This window comes from Camelus dromedarius, chromosome 25 (genome assembly GCF_036321535.1).
Source record: "Camelus dromedarius isolate mCamDro1 chromosome 25, mCamDro1.pat, whole genome shotgun sequence".
Classification (NCBI taxonomy): Eukaryota; Metazoa; Chordata; class Mammalia; order Artiodactyla; family Camelidae; genus Camelus; species Camelus dromedarius.
This window is the reverse complement of record NC_087460.1, coordinates 9167311-9186119: the sequence shown is the minus strand read 5'-3', so window position 1 is coordinate 9186119 and position 18809 is coordinate 9167311. Positions and strand designations below refer to the sequence as shown.

The 18809-nt window shown below is 44.0% G+C and overlaps 1 protein-coding gene across 6 annotated transcripts in view; it reads left to right on the top strand.

Annotated features, from left to right (window-relative positions):
- Window positions 1–18809, top strand: part of GUCY2C (guanylate cyclase 2C) — a 76698-nt gene that overhangs the window by 15933 nt on the left and 41956 nt on the right. For 2 of the 6 annotated variants that reach the window (XM_031444056.2, XM_064479064.1), the window contains 7 exons: window positions 7054–7166; window positions 8524–8588; window positions 11378–11593; window positions 13507–13628; window positions 15064–15160; window positions 17340–17457; window positions 18352–18487. In XM_031444056.2, the coding sequence (XP_031299916.2) occupies window positions 8536–8588; window positions 11378–11593; window positions 13507–13628; window positions 15064–15160; window positions 17340–17457; window positions 18352–18487 (742 nt within the window). In that variant the 5' untranslated portion in view covers window positions 7054–7166; window positions 8524–8535. Of the gene's footprint in view, window positions 1–2760; window positions 3713–3744; window positions 4460–7053; window positions 7167–8523; window positions 8589–11377; window positions 11594–13506; window positions 13629–15063; window positions 15161–17339; window positions 17458–18351; window positions 18488–18809 lie in introns of those variants that run through there. The other 4 variants (XM_031444058.2, XM_064479063.1, XM_031444054.2 and 1 more) reach the window with 4 other exon arrangements.

Sequence of the window (18809 nt, the reverse complement as noted above, 5' to 3'; positions counted from 1 at the left end):
TTTAATTATGATCTACATGTTAATAGTTTTACAACATAAAGAAGACACATAATTTTTGCCTTAAAGGATCCAGGAAAGACTGTTATCTTGTTCCTACCCTTTTGAAAAACCTTTCCTGGTTCTATGCTATAATCAGAGGATTCCCAGAACTGCATGCACCTTCTGTCTTCATGTTTGAGTGGAAGCACCTGACAGTTACTACTTCATCCATCCTTAGACATGGCCCTTTTTTATATATATATTTGTAATTCGCAGACCAAATTAAAAAAGCAAAAACAGTGTACTCTTTCTCCTACCTCAGGAAGTGGAAATAGCAACATATTAACAGTTAGACAGCCAGGTTTGAGTCCGCATTTGGGCACCAAATGTGCAGCATATAAAATCGTTACCTGTAGTAAAGGTAACAGTTGTGATGGCCATGTGCCTCTGCTCTGCAGCCTGCTGTACCATTTTCCTGACATCCACTAAAAGTCTCCAAGGGACACCTGACCACTATCAGTCACTCATCACCACCCACCCCACCCCATAAAATAATCCGAGGGCCTTCCTTCTGAATCAAAGCCATCAGGGAGTTCAGGTCCGTTGAGCACTTACAAATTAAAGCTTTGTGGTAACTGCATCAAGCAAGTCTATTGGCGCCGTTTTTCTAACAGCATTTTTTCACTTTATGTCTCTGTGTCACATTTTGGTAATTTTCACAAAATATCAAACTTTTTCATTATTATATTTATTGTGGTGATCTGTGATCAGTGACCTTTGATTTTATTATTGCAATTGTTTTGGGGTGCCACCAAATTAATAAGTATTGTGTGTGTTCTGACTGCTCCGTCCACTGGCTGTTCCCCATCTTTCATCCTCTCTCCAGGCCTCCTTATTCCCTGAGACACAATCATATAGAAATTAGAACAGTTAATATCCCTACAATGGCCTGTAAGTGTTCAAGTGAAAGGAGGAGTCGCATGTCTCTGACTCTAAGTCAAAAGCAAGAAATGATGAAGCTTAGTGAGGAAAGCATGTCAAAAGCTGAGACAGGTTAAAAACTAGGCCTCTTGGACCAAACAGTGAACCAAGCTGTGAATGCAAAGGAAAAGGTTTTGAAGGAAATTAAAAGTGCTGCTCCAGTGAACACACACGTGAGAAGAAAGCGAAACAGCCTTACTGCTGACGTGTAGCAGGTTGTAGTGGTCTGGATAGAAGATCCAACCAGCCACCACGTTCCCTTAAGTGGAAGTGGAATCCAGAGCAAGGCCCTAACTCTCTTCAGTTCTGTGAAGGCTGAACAAGGTGAGGAAGCTGCAGAAGAGAAGCCTGAAGCCAGCAGAGGTTGGCTCATGAGGCTTAAGGAAAGAAGCCGTCTCTGTAACATCCAAGTACAAGGTGAAGCCGCAAGTGCCGGTGTAGAAGCTGCAGCGAGTCGCCCGGGAGATCGAGATAAGGTAATTAATGAAGGTGCTCTGCCAAACAACAGAGTTTCAGTGTAGACAAAACAGCCTTATGTTGGAAGAGGATGCCATTTAGGACTTTCATAGCTGGAGAGGAGAAGTCAATGTCTGGCTTCAAAGCTTCAAAGGACAGGCTGATTCTTGTTAGGGGCTATTGTACCTGGTGACTTGAAGTTGAAGTCAGTGCTCAGTTACCATTTGAAAAATTCTAGGACCCTTTAGAATTGTGCTAACTCTACTCTGCCTGTGCTTTATAAGTGCAACAGCAAAGTCTGCATGACAGCATAATCTACATACAGCCTGGTTTACTGAATATTTTAAGCCCACTTTTGAGACCTGCTGCTCAAAATATTGCTGCTCACTGACAAGCAGCTGGTCACCCAAGAGCTCGGATGGAGATGCACAAAGAGATTAATGTTGTTTTCATGCTATTGACACAACATCCATTCTGCAGCCATTCTTGGTGCTAGGGTCTGGGATGCAGGCATGGTGGCACTGAGGCAGGAGGTGTAGGGGCTCCGGCCCCGAGGGAGCTGAGGCAGGCAGCTCCTTCTCCAAGGAGGCACAGCTCTGTCAGCTGGAGTCAGTGTGGATACAGGCTAGAAGTCCTCAATGGCAGAAGCCGCCGGTCTCCACAGCAGTGGTGAGGGCTGCTGGGATCCACTTGCTCTCCTTTCCCGCCCAGAGAGAGGTCACGGCCAAGGGGATCCTTGTTGCAGAGCTGTGCCAGACCGAGGGATGGAGTGACACACACACAGTGCTTCCTGTGTGTTTCTGCGGGGCCGTCTTGGGTTTTGAGCTCCGCTGGGTTGCTGCAGCTCCTTCATTGTACACCAGCACTCTCCCAGGGCTGTTTCCAACTGAGGGTAACTGTTAACTTATTAACCATAGACATCTTTGGCACCAAGACTCTCGAACTCATTTCCACTGCCACTGCCCTCACCTGGCCCCCTTCACCTCTCACTTAAACCACCAAAACAGCCTCTCAGTTTGCTCCATGTCCCCACTCCTGCCTCTCTCCAGGTCATTCCTTCTACTGCAGCCTAAGTGATCTTTATAAAATTTATCTGATGATGACTCAGGGTAAAGTTCCAGGTTCGTAATGGCTTGCAGGAAACCCCATAGCCCAGCCTCGCCCACACCTCTGGCATCCTTTATCGCCACTGGACTAGCTTTCTTCACTCCGGCCACATTGTCTCTCTTTCAGTTCCTCAAACATCCCCGCCACCTCCCACCTCTGGGTCTTTGCACCAGCTCTGCCCCTCCCTCGCTTTGCATTCAGGTAACTCCTCTTCATCCTTCAGGGCTCAGCTTAAAGGACACTTTCTCAGGGAAGCTTCCTTGACTTTCTGCAACAAGTTAGGTTAATCTGCCATGTGCTCCCACAGCACTCTGCACTTTTTTCACTGTTCAGTTATTCATAATTATTTACTAATGTTTGTCTTCCCTACCAGAATGCGTGTTCCATGAGGACATTAATGTATCCATGACAGGATGCCCGGTGCCTTACAGTGCCCCATATGTAGTCAAGTTTCAGTAAGTAGTTGCTGACTGGGTGATTGAAACACAGATCTTCCTAGTTAAGGATTCAGTGTCAGTGTGAAACTATAACCTAGAGACTAATAACCCATCATATTTGTGGCTGCCTTAAACTCTTTGACCTTTATTTTCCATTTCACAAAGCATTTTTTTATGTATACAACACTGCCCTCTTCCTCTTTTCCCTCTTCTCGGTGATGTATCACCAGTTGATGTTTTTTTCTTTTATTGGGTGAGGTGCAGGTAATCTCCCTGTTTATAACTCTGACCTTTCTGTGAGCAAACACACAAAGTGAACTTTGGTTTATCTCCTCCTATAATGTAGCTGCTAATTGCCGGCAGTCAGGCTGTAAGCCTATGGTCCACGTGACCACTGGGGTGACCAGAAAGGAGCGTGGGGAAGTGTGGACCGAGGGACCGAGCTACAGGCTGTCCGGCTGGGGTGCTTGCCTCCCTGGAAGCCCAGAGTAAAGCGAGTGAGCCCAGGGAGCATGGTTCTGAGGTGAGGGAGGTCATGAAGACGCTGCTCCCGGGCTTGGCTTTGTGGTCCCTGCTCCTGCGACCAGGGCTGATGTTCTGGGCGTCCCACGTGAGTCAGAACTGCCATGATGGCAGCTACGAGATCAGTGTCCTGATGATGAACAACTCGGCCTTCTCAGAGCCCCTGGAGAACCTGAAAGCAGTGGTGAATGAGGGCGTGAAAACAGTGAGGCAGCGTCTGCGTGAAGCTGGTAAGAACACAGTAACAGACCTCTCCTCCCTGTTCCTACGTCTGGGGGCAAAGGGCTGCTAAGGGAGGACCTTGCGTTCCTCGCCTGATCACCCAAGCTTCTCTAATGGCCTGTCCCAGAACCCTTTTCTATTTCAAGGCAGGAGATCCTCAGAGAGAAGGATTTGAGCCCTACCTCACTCGTATTCCTCTCTGCTCTTGGCATGGCCCCGGCCCGGGGAATGCCAGGTGTTAAAAGGCCCCAGATGAAACTGGATCTTCCCGTCAGTATCAGGGAGGCGTAATGTTCCCTTCTGCAGCTTCTCAGAGGGCAGATTTGGTCCGGACCTGAGACTTCAAAGGGTTAGCAGTCAAGAAAATGAATTAAGTAGAATTCATACAGTTGCTGAATCTTTCTCTGGCATTTTTAATCCATCCATTCATACTACATCTCTGGTGGCTATTAAGATATAGTCAACGTGATAAATTTGCAGTCACGTTCAGTGTTACGGTTCTTTGCTATATCTCTTAATTATTAAAATAAACTTTATAATGTTAGGTAAAACATGTAAAGAGAAAAAAAATCACCCCTGGTAATTTCCAGCCACCTGGATGTTTCCAGTGTCTTTTCAAATGCTTCTCGGTTTCTTGTTTTTAGGAACATAGTTGGGGGCACGATGGCATAGAAATAATTTCTATCCTTCCTGACTTCATTTCGCATTATTCTACAGGTGACTTTCCTACAGCTGCGTAATCTTCATAGCATCGTGTGAGTGGATGTACAGTACCCTTTGGAGTAGATAGCTTCCCAAATCATCTAATCATTCCCTATTGTAGGATATTCCATTGTTTTAAATTTCTCACAACTGTTTTAAAATTACTAAGAAACACATTTTTAAGTACATAGTTTTTTTCCCATTCTTTGAGACTGGATTGCCAGAAGTGTAATTACTGAGTCAATGACGTTTTCATACATCTTAATGGTTATTTATGGTTCTAAGAAGGCTACGTCTTACTTTTCTCTATTTCAAATTCTGTGTTAAAATAGCCGTAGATGTTATACATCATATATGTGTAATAACTTTCTGTGCAACGTGCATTTCTTCAGTCCTGTCTGAGCTGGGACTCAGATGTAAATAGATGAATCCGATCTGGAGCTGTAAGGGAACTAGGAGATCTTTTAATAAAATCCCCTTATTCATGTAGGCTGTGGGGTTGGTATAGTAGAAAGAACATTTGATTTGAAATCCGAGGACCTGAATTGGAGTCCCTGTCCCAGAGCTTTCTCTTTGCAGCCGTAGGGAAGCTGTTTCCCTCAGTCTTCCTGAGTTTGGTTTTCTTGTTTTCTGAGTACCTTGCAGGTGCTCAGTAAGCTATAAACTCTTTTTAATCACCTCAGTTCTGAAAGATTAGCAATGTTGACACTGTTTCACCGCAGAGGTTTAATAACTTTGCTGAAGTCATATAGATTGTTTGAAATGAGATTCGGACCCATTTCTGTCTGATTCCACAGAGTGTATCATGTTGCTGCTCTAAGACCTTTACCCACTGTGAACTAACTTTCTCATTAACATAAAGTAGTGGAACACTGTGGTTAGAAGCAGAGATTTGGAGTCGGACAGATCTTGGTTCATATTCTAGCCTTTTATCCAACCGTTTCTCACCAGGGATCTCACCTTTTCTGAGCCTCAATTCCCTCACCTATAAAATCATAATAGATCGTAGGTTCCCCATGTGCATATGGCGTGAGTTAAAGGAGGAAATTCACATAAAGTACCTAATAAACCGGCTGGAACGTAGCAAGAACTCAGTAAGTGGCAGCTGTCCTTCCTGTTGTCACCGATACTGTTGTCCCCATTGAGGACGTTAATGCTGTGCTGTTGCTGCTGTTGGCAGCCAAGTTACCAGACGTATCCCGTAAACAGTAGGGTGTATTGGTGAGATAGTCACCTCTGCTTCTGCAATTACAATGTTGCCATACTACATATTATGTCGCCTCTGGGAAACGTTACCATATGCCCATGACAGAAGCAGAGTGGAAAAAAGTGAAGAATGTTTTACTAGAATTATAGAATAGTTTTGACTCCCTGGACCTCCGGAAAGAGCCTCCAGGTACGTCAGGAATCTTGGGCACACACTTTGAGAGCCACTGGTCTGCAGTATCAGGTTCTAGAATCAGGCTGCCCCAGGTTCAAAACCCAGCTCCACTGCTTGCTAGCTGGTAACCCTAAGCACGTTAACCTACCTCTCTGGATCTCCTTTTTCTTACTTTTAAATTGAAAAGAGAATAATGTTAATTAAGCTCAGAGGATTCAGGAGAGGATTAAGTGAAGTAAAGCACGCGCAAGTCATAGCCCAGTCTAGGCGGGTGGTCCCGGAGATCGTCCAGTTCTAGCCCAGCAAGAAGTGGCTGAGGAACTGGGGCCCCAGCGGTGAAGTCAGCTGTCCGAGCTCACTCAACAGATGTTGGTTCCCCTCTGCAAGGCCTTGTGCAGGATTTGTGCTTGGGTTGTGCAATGCCCGTCTTCAGTGTTCTTCATGCTGGCAGGAGAGAGCAGGGCCCTGCTGGGGACGGGAGGTCGAGGTGGAGGAGCTAGCTTACACATTAACGGCTGCCAAGGTGACCATCTTCCCAAAGCCTTGTGTTCATCATGTGACTGTGCGCTGGCCTCCACTTCCCTTCCTGCCTCTTCTTGCTGCTTTCCCAGACCCTCTCCAGCCCCGTTTTCTACTATTCCCCGCATGCACTCCCCTTCCCCCAGGTCCACCACAGCCTCACTCATACTGATCTCTTGGCTTCATATACCCTGTATTCGCCCTACTGTTATGAGAGTTAGGTAAGATAAAGGGTAAAAAGCACTTCTGCTGTGGCTAGCACATGGCTACAATCAGTTAAATGTTCATTGCTGTTAAATCCATCACTGACCGTACTTCCATTAGTTTTCTCTAATTGGTCTTTTTATATTGACCTCCTATTTGGCTAGTCCTACCTAAGTATGTACTCTCATCTCTTATTTATTTATTTAAAAAAATTTTTAACGGAGGTACTGGGGATTGAACCCAGGACCTCGTGCATGCTAAGCATGTGCTCTACCACTGAGCACCCAACCCCTCAAATGGGTAAATTATACCTCACTAAAGCTGTTGAGGGACAAACAGAGACAGGGAGACAGAGGAAGAGAGAGGAAAGAAGTGACAGGCAGTAATAGAAGTACCCAGAACTCAAATATCCTAGGCCTGAAAATGGATATTCATTCTCCTCCCAACCCCAAGATCAACTGGCAAAAGATAAACCTCATGGCTGTTATAAACTCACTGAAAAATAACACTAGTCGTCTCTTTTCCCTCATTCCTGGATAACAGGCCTAAATGTGACTGTGAATGCTACCTTCATCTATTCGGAAGGTGTGATTTATAAGTCGAGTGACTGCCGGAGTAGCACCTGTGAAGGCCTGGACCTACTCAGGATAATTTCGGTGAGTACCTGCCTTTGCAGACACAGCTCACACCCTCTTGGCACCGGAGGATCACAGTGTGAATCTCGGGCACCTGTCGTCAGCGTCTTTCACGTCCTCACCAGCTACACAACTGAGTGGTTTGGAGACAGATGGGGTGCTCTGACTTTATCGCCGTATGTTTCCCAAGTGACGAGGGCCCTCCGGGAACCCAGGACAGTGGGGAGAACCTGAGCCATGTACTAGCTGTACACTTCCAGTGTTATGGAGGGGAATTGTTTTAACTGTGTTTAAAACTTGTCAAAAAATATAAATGTTGGTATGAACCAGTTTGCCCTTGTGTCCCTCAAGAAACACCTGAGGGGCCCTGTTAAAAAATATATTCCAAAGCCCTGCACCCGAGATCTGCTCCAAGCCATCACCCTATGCAAGGTCACAGGTTAATTGCTGAAGGGCTGAATCTGAAACCTAATGTTAAAGTCGTAACTCTAACATCAAAGGGTAGGAAAGGGAAGAGATTCTTGTCTCACCCCTCCTCCCAACCCCAACCCCAACCAGAGCTTTGTGGAGCTGGAGAGTGTTCCAGATAGGTGTGTGAGATGCCCCTTTCCTTCAGAAACCTGAGACAGGGCTCTCCAGGAAGCAGAGTGCTGAGCAGAGCCGTGGTTCTAAAGCTCTAGTCCACAGCATCACGTTGACCAGATGGGCCTCCCTCCTGTGAGGAAGTGTGGCTGGTCACAGCTGTCCTCCTCGGTCCTGGGAGGGGGAGTGAGGGGAGTTGAATAAACTCTGCTGTTCAGTCCTGAGACGCTGTGCCCGCCGCCCAGCACCTCTTCAGACGGAGATACAACCTGTTTCTCCAAAATCAAGGGTGGAATGTTCCTAATCAGGTTCCCCTTGAGAAATAGTAGAAAATAAGATCCAGTGTGTCCCAGCTGGTCCGTTGCATTTTGTTCTCTCCAGCCTTGCTTCGCAGCTCTCCCTAAAGCTGAAACTTGCCCTCTCCCCCGGAAGCATCTCTAGATCTTGTCTCTGCCCCCTCTGGCCTGCAGATACTGCTAATCTTACAGTCTGCCCATCCCTCTTCCACTGTTGGACATCCTCCTCTGGATGGAGAATCCAGGTGGACGTTCCGTCAGCTCATCTTCAGTGGAATGCCCTCCCTCCGTCTGCCGCCTCTCCCCTTCTCGGCTCCTTGATTCCCTGGCCGCCTCTTCCCCAGCCTGAGACGTACCTGCTTCCCCTCTCCCTTCTGCGTTCTTACATCTAAGCACGTTCTCTAACCTTCTGGGAGCTTTCCCCTTTCAGCTCCTTTCCGGTGCATTCATTCCTGTATTTAATTTTAGAGATTATTTTATGTTTTTTTTTTCTCTTACAGAAGAAAAAACAGATGGGCTGTGTCCTCATGGGGCCCTCGTGTACCTATTCCACCTTTCAGATGTAGTAAGTAGTTCGGTTTGCTGTTTTCATGCCACTGTGAACTGAAGTCAGGACATGAGAACACTATTTAAATGACTGATCAAGCAGCAGTCTAGTCAAGGCAATGCACTCAGGGGTGCGGGGCCCTCGTAGGGTGCTGCCTCTCTGTAACTTCATTCTCTCATCCGGGTGGCTCTGCCTTTGCTCAGTGGAGGGTGGGTGACAAGAGCTGCTGTGGTTCTGTGACTAAAAGCAGAGTTTGAGAAGCAAAACAGTACAGATGAGTAGTTAGACTCCTGGCAGGGAGCAGGGATGATCGCGAACTTGGATAATTTGAGGAGTTTAATAAAGGAACTCTCTTCCCAGAGGTATGGGCAGGTTGTACAGAAACACCAAGGGAAGCGCACCACCGCGGGGCATTCACGGGGCTCCGCTCCCTCCTTAGGTCTGTAAGAACACGGAAGGCAGCGAGTTCTTACAGCTGTCTGAGGGTTATGCAAAGAACATACTAAAGTACTTTGCACAGTGCCCTTATCAGCTTAGGGGAAAAAAGCTTCCAAAATATTTTAGAATGAAAGTATTTCTCTGACTTTGGGAAAATCACCTCCATCCCTTTCATTCATTTCCCTCAGTGTAATTCTCATCACCACAAAACACTTTGTTCTGCCGGATCACACCTTCCCCAATCAAAATCCCTCCCACCTGCCTTTCTTTCACTTGTTTAATCTACCCCTGAATCAAGGCCCACCCTTTGTCTACACAGAGAAAACTATGCTGAAGGACCCCTTGCGATCGATTTCGAAGGGTAAACATTAGACTTCTGAAATTTCTGTTGCAAAGTCGGCTTCGGACACCTCCCACCCAGCTGTACAAACGCTCAGCTGTTCACGCCCACCACGTACCATAGACACATCACAGAAACACCTTTTGGGCTCACCTTCCAAACCCAAATGCAGATGCATACAGACTCTCACCCTTCCTCACACTCATTCCCAGTTGTCGTGTCAACTGACCATTTATTGGTATTGCTGTAGCGTGTGCCCAGGAGGAAAGGAGGATGAGAAAATTGATGCATCATTTATGAGGCACTTCCATGTGCAAAAACGCTTCTTGGTTGTGTCAGGGTGAAGAGAATTAAGTAAAACAGAGACAGCAACAAGGACATTGGTGACCAATACAAGGCAGAGTGAGACGGCTTCCATCAGAGAGGTACAAACAAGGTGGTGGGGATACCCGGAAGGAAATGGTCAAGTCTGGTTCAGAGAGTTAAGCTTCAAGAGGAGAAGGACTTCACAAAGGAGATGGTATATGAGTTGAGCATTGAAGAAAGGGTAAAATTGTAACAGGTAGAGATGAGGAGATAAGCATGCCAGCTCATAGCGGGAGGAGCGTGTGTGAAACTAAAGCAGCAGGGAAGTGCAGAAAATCTGAAGAAAGCTGTATGAACTGGAGTGCAAGAGATGTAGAGGGGAAAAATAGAGCTAAAACTAGAAACATTAAGTAGGGCTATGTTTAGGAGGTCATGAGTTCCAAGTGAGGGAAGTGTTTTTAATCAGATTTGCATCAGAAACCACTAAGGCTGAGCAGGGAAGTGTCATAAGAAGCAGCTTAACTTTGAGAAGAATAATTGACAACAGTGTGGAGGAAAGACTGGAGCATACCGGGAGGAACTGAAGATGGGAGAGTCGGCCAGGGTGACAAGGGCCCAAATTGGCAAGAAAACAGATGCCGTGGAATAGGAGGCTAGCTCTGAAAGATATTTAGAGGTAGACTCAATAGCATTGATAACTGATTAGATGTTGGAGGGTGGACGAAAAGTAGTCAAAGAGGCCTTGAAGATCTCCAAACACTTTAAAAGAAATCTGGATAAGGAACAGTTCTGACAAATAAAAATAAAAGATAAACTTGACTGTGAACATGGGGAGTTTGAAATGCCAACAGGACACGCAGTGAAACCTTTCAGTGGAGCATTGACGTATGAAGGGGATGTTGTTTTCCTTCCTGTATGAGATACACATTGAGCATCTGCATGCGGCCAGGCAGACCAGAGATGCTGAGGTGAACAAGTCAGACGTGGTCCCCACCTTCACGGTGCTCGCAGTCTCGTGGAGACAGATATCAAACAGATTCTCAGCCAAATAATTACCTGGTCTTAGGTATTGAGCAAAGTTCTCCTGATGGATAAAGAGATATTTAACCTGGGACCTGATGGGTGAGTAAGAATCAACCAGGCAAAGAGACAAGGAAACAGCATTCCTGGCAATTGTAAAGGCCCTGATAGAAGGTAAAGCCTGAGATGTTTTAGGAGCCACAAGAAGATCCATTTGCCGAGTGGGGGAAGGAAAACAGTAAAATCCTCAGGTGACGTCTGTCTCCAAGGGAGCCCGTAGAAGAGCTGGAAAAAAAGGCAGCGCACGGAGGGAAACTGTACAGCATTTCTGAGGTTTTACAGCATGTGTGGTAGCGGTGGTGGCCCAGCCTCTATTTTCTCAGCCCTCCTCCACAAAGTCCGTATGTCTCAGCCTAGACATTGTGACAACCCCAATGACAACTCATTTTAGAATAAATCAAAGTAACCAAACCACACAAACATGAAAACATCCCGAGTATGCTTAGAACACAGCATATGTTTGATAAATGGTCTTCTAAAACTCACCTCTGGGGGAGGGACCTCTGTAGGTCGGACACCTGCTTGAATGACCCTATTTTATTCTTGTTATTTATACCGCGTGCCGAAACAGCTTGAAGAGGGATCCTATTTGTGCTGCTTCAGTTAATCCTGATACCGGTTTCTTTCTTCCCTCTTGGCGTAGCCTTGACACAGATTTGAACTACCCCATGATTTCAGCTGGAAGCTTTGGGTTGTCATGTGACTACAAAGAGACTTTAACCAGGCTGATGTCTCCAGCAAGGAAGCTCATGTACTTCTTGGTTGACTTTTGGAAGGTCAATAATTTTCCGTTCAAACCTTTCTCCTGGAACACTGCGTATGTTTTCAAGAATAGTACCGAGTCTGAGGACTGTTTCTGGTAAGCAGGACCATTAATACCCGTCTAGAGCTTAGCGTGGAGAGAGGCCACAAACGCTTGGCAGGCCACTAGGTGTTATCAGACACGCCTTCCATGAGTGACAGCATTGGGAACGGACACTATCCCACTTTCTTACACACACATGGTGCACAGCTTATGTTTAATTGATTTCATTCTTAAGCTGTAGATAAACTTACATAAGGCTATTTGTTATTCTTATATGAACTAGATATATTAAGCAGAGTTCTCTGAAGTAGATACCCGTTAACATCGGGTCAAACTGAGATTTCATATGGAAATGTGCAGCACTGTCACCGATTCCATGATCTAGGTCAGTGGCAACAGGTGAAAATGTATTTTCAAGAACAGGTTTTAAAAGTTAACTCATATTTATTTCCTAAAAAGAGTGCACAGAGTTATTCAAGGTGGCCACAATTCCCTTCCCGACCTCTATCCAAATTGTTACTAATTACTAGAATGTAGGGGCATAAGAAGGAGCATGTGACATCAAGGTTGACAGTCTTAGGATATGAGATCTACAGATTCAATTGAATAATGAACATTTATTCTGTACAGTGTGCAGCTAATGTTTCATAGCGGTAAAAAGGAATCATATGGAGTGTGTAATATGTCTTGAGAACTCTTAATAAATGTTTTTATACATATTTTCAAAAAGTTGCATTTTCTCATAGTTTGTTAGTTAAACGTGATCCATTTCGTTGCCTTAGTATGATTGACCATAAAGTGTCTATGTAATGATAAAATACATTGACTAAATGATTTCTAATTCTTCATAAATGGCAAAAGTGACCTAGCTAAAAATATATTTTGATGGAAAATCTGCTTCCATTTAAAAAAATTATAAATGGATAAATAATTAAAGCAACGGGGCCAAAAGAAACATGGTGTCATTAATACTATCAGCGTAGGTTGCATTTGTAACAGTCTCTCTAGTTTTCAAAATACTTTCACGTTAGTTTTATTGATTCCCCACAGCAAGCCCTCTAAAGAAAAGAGAACCAGTGCTATCATCTCTGTTTTACAGATGAGGAAAATGAAAACCAGGAGTAAATGCTGTCACATTACCGTGCAAGACACGATACCAGAGGACATGCATTCTGCCTGTCCTACGACTGGTTAGAAGTAATTTCTCTCACAGCTTTTCAGAGGAATAAGGTGACAGGGGTGGAGAACAGGATATTGGGCACCGTCGCTAAAGTAAAGTTGCAAAGTTCATGCAACTCCAGCAGCGGTGGCAGAAGGAATCTCTTGAAGGGTTTGCCGTCTGTACCTCCAGGATGCTGCTTAGTTCTGCAGTCTGTCTCCACCAAAGCATGCGGAAGACCAAAATAGGGTAACGCCGGCAGTGCACATCCAGGGGGCTGCAAGGAGCAACCCCAAGGCCTCATCCCAGAAACTTTGGGGGTGAGCTCAGAACACATAAAAGTCCATTTCACACAGGAGGAGAAATTATTCCTATCATCTCTGAATTTTTGTACGATGGGCTCAAAAGTTTCAATCTGTCTGTGAAAATGGGACTGGTTTATAGCCTTTCTTCAGCAAATAACAGGAAGCCATTATAGGGGACCTGTCAAATGTCTACTATTTGTGTGTGTGTGTGTGTGTATATATATATATGTATATACATATACATATATGTATACATATACAAATATATGTAAACATTTCCGAAAACTTCCCCTGTACTTTCCCTAAGTTAAATGTCCACAGTCCTAACCATTGGTTTCATGGTGTGTATTGTCTATTGTGTTAGTAGCATAAATTAATTTTAGATGAGCAAGTCCCTGGACAGATCTGTAAACATTAGCAAACAATATGGAAAGCCATGAAGAAACTAAGCTAATTTAGAGTTTCTCTCTCTCTCTCTCTCTCTCTTTTTTTTTCTTTTCTAGGTACCTCAATGCTCTGGAGGCTGGAGTTTCCTATTTTTCTCAAGAACTCAGCTTCAAGGAAATGTTGAGAGGAGATGACCAGTTTCAGAATATCTTATTGGACCAGAACAGGAAAAGCAATGGTAAGAAGACGTGAAGATAAATTTTTTGCCTACTTCTTGCCCCCAGCTCCCCCCTCCCTGAGTCATTTTGACATACCCACCACCACAGAGGTTTCATCGTTACCTCCATGTATTTTGTATATTTGGGGAGATCTGTAGTTGCTTGCAATTCTATTATATTGTTTTTGTTGTTGTTGTTGATTAAAACCTTATCCTCTGAGATAAATTAGCAAAGCAGTACTGAGCAAATATATATTATCATCATGAAAGTAATAATGATGTTAAAATCCAGCTTTTATAAACCAAAATGGTATCATGATCCACCATCAGTAAACTGCTTTTAAGTTCACCACAGTCCAATATATTGTTGGATTTGTGACTAATCCTCAAATATCCTGAACACTGGTCCCCTGGTGACCAAAAGGATGTATGTATTGATATCTAGCCTTAGGCAAAATAACAAGGTAAGAAAGGATTTAATCTCTGCATTTCACCTGCCCAGTGATCTCTCAGTTAGAGGCCAAGGGTCAAAGGCTATGGGGATAAAATCATTCTAAGTTCTTAAGTGGTTTGTTTCCCTCACCACAGAATTCTTTTTTACAAATAAGCATATATCAGAAGCAAAGGAAGTGTGAAATCAACTGGAATTTTCTACAAGGAAAGGTTCTTGCTTGGCAGGATTTCCTGGTATCACTCAAATCCTCATTTACTGTCACTACAAAGCATTTGCCTTAGTAAGAACCTACCATTTGCAAAACACTGACCAAGTTATGGAGAAAAAGTATGAAGCGATTCACGTCCCTAAAGTATTTACAATCCAGCTGGACAATGCAGTATATGAACAGATGCAACGAAGTGTCCCCCAGCTCATCTCACTCACTAAGCCATGCATCTGGGAAATCTGGCTGCGGGAGAGCTTATAGGCTGGAACCCATCACTGAGATCACCGAGGTCTGAATTAAGAAGCTGCAAGCAAAACCCACAGAAAGGTGCTTAGGAAGATGCATAAATTCTTACATTAACTTACACTCTATCTTTTTCAACTACTTTATAAATGGTGGGTGCACATCACTTACCAGTGAAGGTAGTTTTTGTAACTACTCCAGCCTGGTGTAATGGAACAGGCGCTGAGCCAGACTCCCGTACCTGCATATCAGAGCTGTCTCTGTCATCTACTAGTTTTTATCCCATTGACAGTGTGGCTAGTCTCCTAAAATCAGTAAAATAAAGGGGATGGACTAGATGATTCTTCTTAAGATACCATTTAGCTCTAGTCTGACTCTATGACTGTAAATGAAAAAAGGAAAGGGGGGTGGTAATTTGAGGAACTGGTGTTAATCTGAAAACATAAAGGTAGCATGGATTTCCCGGGTTCAAATTCAGGCACCTGGTTCCCTTCCTGTTTGTGAGGACATCATTGTGCACTTTTCTCCTTGTCTCTCTCTTTGTCCTCCAGTGATTGTTGTATGCGGTACACCAGAAACTATCTCCTCCCTCAAGGGTGACCGGGCGGTGTCTGAAGACATTGTCATTATTCTAGTGGATTTATTCCAGTAGGTAAAATATTTGGAAGAACTGTCCTTGTTTCAGAAAGGAAATGCTCTAAGGATTTCCAGAAGGCATTCTCTTTTCTCTTGTTTTGCACGCCTCATATGGGATTCAGTGTGAAGATAATATTTTAACCAGTGTTTAATTTCTTCTTTATCAGGCCCTCATTCTTATTTAATTGTAGCCTTAGCAGAGATGCATACCTTTGACATCATAATCATGTCTAAATACAAAAGTTTTATGAAAACCCCATTAAACCCGCATGTCCATTCAACAAAGATCCTGGTCCCCAGCCTGATTTTAAGGCCTTTTTCCAGGCAGTAATAAATCAACTGATGTCACAATAATTCTGAGAACTTGGGCCATATCTGTATGTTCAATTGCTAATGGCCTTTGGCCCTAGATTACTCTTCCTTCCGACACCTTTGGTAAGAGGAAAGTTCCCATTAAACGGATTTGATTTACACCATTATTCTTTGCCCTCTGTTTTATAGTCACTGGGTGGTGATCTCTTCCTCTGCACTTCTCTGGAGCTAAGGAGAGAAAATTCTGGAGAACAGAGATCACCTTTTATCACATCCACTCTTTTTACCACTCATCTTCTAGTATGGTTGGGGACTCCACCAACAAACGGGGCCCAGGTAATATCTGAGTCAGATTACGCCCAAAAAAGGTGTTGCCGATACACCTGTGTCTCTTGCCCCATCAGCTACATCATATGACTTCCGTTATCTGGCTGGATCATTAGTCATGCCCTGTCTGTATTCAGGCCAGAAGCTATAACTGTACATCATGTTTGTCTAGTCATTGCACCCGCACTGAATGGGCTTGTTCCAGTGTTAAGAAAAATGAAACATAGGAACTGTAGGCCTATCTTGTTCATGAAAATAATTTAGTCAGCTTAGCCTTTTAGCTGCAAATACAAACAGGAAGGCAAACAACAAGGTCCTACTGAACAGCACAGGGGCCTGTATTCAATATCTTATAATAACCTATAATGAAAAAGAATATGTGTGTGTGTGTGTATATACACATACATACATATCTGACTCACTATGCTGTACACTAGAAACTAACACAACATTGTAAATCAACTATACTTCAGTTTACAAAAAGAGGGCAAAATTATCAACATTTTATTCCTACAACCACATTGATAGCTGCTCTGCCCTCTGGAAGGAGGCCTCAAGGTAAGCAGGTTGGTGTAATTTTGCATTTAGCAGATCCTCAGTCAACTGCCAAAGTGTTGGCATTCTTTTGTCCCTGCTGCTTAAGGACACCTGGCTATGTTTTGGGAAGATCGTGAGATTTATTTGAAACTGGATGTAACTTGAGTTCAAGTTCTAATTCTGTTACTTCTGGTTCATTTGACTCTTGGTATTACTTAGTATCTTGAGATTAAATCTTCTCATTTGTAAAATGAGAATACAAATGTCCACTTTATAGACGTGCTTTTAGAGTAAGATGTGATGATCTGAGCAGACTTTCCAGCACAGTCCTCAGTACATAGATGTGCTCACCTACTGTTTGAATATTAAATGAGGGTCATCCTGGTTACAGCATGTCAAGCATGGTAGATTATTTGCATATTAAAACAGTAAAATGATTAGGAAGCTTGGAGACCATATGATTGGCGGCTCACTCTCAGACAATATTGAGGGTCCACGATGTGCCAAGTATTGTCTGGGAGTCGAGGATCCAGGGTTCAATAAGCTAATGTTAAGAAGCTTCCAGTGTTAGAATGTTTAGTGCTTTTATGCTTATGTTTTACCATCTGAAAAGTAAATTTAATTCATAAAATTTCCCTCTGTCGTATCCCTTAATCTCTAAAGTGTTATAAGCACTTAAGGAAAAGAAAATTTCCAGGTATACACCAAGAGTGATTAAGCCTTAAGAGCAAGCATTAGCTCATGTGCCCAGAACCCCAAAAAACCTTCCCCAAAGAACTATCTGTACTCTGATCTTTCTTTCCATTTGCGTATGTTAACCCCAGCTGCCTAAGCTGTGTTACGCAAGTTAGCAGGCATAGAAGAAAATAAACTTTATCTAGGGAAAGTAGAAAGTGTTGCAGGGTTGCGGGGAGTGTTCTAGACTATTTCAAGGCTGCTGTATGAATTGTACAAGTTCCATTTCTATTTTTGGAGGAACCAATTCTCATGAGAAACTTGTGCTGTTTCATTACAGTGATTACTACTTTGGGGACAATGCCACAGCCCCTGACTATATGAAAAATGTTCTTGTTCTGACACTGCCTCCTGAAAATTCCACCTTAAATAGGTCTTTCTCCAAGGATTTATCACTGGTAAGCTTCATGCACACATACACTGTTATACAGTAATACATATACAGGGCACCAGGCAAGGAGTCTGGAGCAGCGAGTGCCTAAAAGGCCCACCAAACTCCTCGTATGGCGCTCTGCCGTAAATGCTGCACTTTCCTTCGCCGCCACCTGGTGTCACTAGATTGGCTTTACTGTGTGCGGTGGCGTGGCCCCAAGTTTGTTTCAGTAACAGTATCACTTGCACAGCTTCTAGGCTCTGGCTGAAGTGTGATTCTTCGCAGGTGGGCAGTCCAGAGAGTCTGAGCTGACAGAACTCTCTTGGTCTCGGAGTGGGCACAGAGCTTTTAATCCATAGCCCAACCCTGTGAAGGCCACCCCACAACTGTTGCAGAGGGAGAGGAGTTCTGTCCCCTGCTGGATGATCCCCAGGGCAGACGCTGGTGGTCAAAGGAGCACCCAATCAGGACGATCTCCAAAGCAGATTCGATGGTGTCATCCAATCAAAACTCCCCCTGCCCCACTCAGGATACTGCAAAGCAGTGGGGTTGTTTTTCCTGTTATTCTCTTTAACTTGTAGAGGACAGCACTCTTTCTATATAAAACCTTACAAGAATTGGAAATGCTGTATGTTTTCCTTCCTGGTTGAAATTAAATATTTTACTTACTTCCCTAAAGGCAGTGAGTGCTCTCTGTTTACCGATCACAAGAGAAGACAGCATTGTGATGTAGGGAGGATAAAGAGCTTTGGTCCAAAGAAAGGTTTTCCAAAATTTCCTTTGATACCCTCCCTACAATTCCCCTGATAGTCCTTGACCTTTCCAGTGACCCTGCTGACCCCAAGAACATTTTTCTCCAGGCTCAAGACAAGAATCTTTTTGGGGGGAACTCATTTTAAGACTTCCCTTCCTCTTTCAGGCAAAAAATGATTTTGCTGTAGCCTACCTGGATGGAGTCTTGCTCTTTGGACATATGTTGAAGCTATTTCTTGAAAACGGAGAAGACGTTACCACCACTAAATTCGCTTATGCTTTCAGGAACCTCACTTTTGAAGGTACCAGACTCCTAGGAGCAAACAATGATGTTTAACAGTTTCTACAGAAATCTGATGAAATATGGGTGCTGTGGATGGACTTTGGGAAGCAAAGAGAGGGGTTGGCAATAGGTGGATCAACAGCTAGATGCCTTTAACTTCATTGTGGGCATAAACCTTGGGGATGCTGTAATCGATAACTGGACCCCAGTTTATGCTTCAGAATTTCAGAATCTTTAGATATGAAGGAAAGAGCAGTAGTTCAGATCCGGTACTTAAGAACAAGATCATCTTAGGGCATTTTGGGCAGTGTTCTGACTTTGCTTGGAGACTAGCAAGAGGA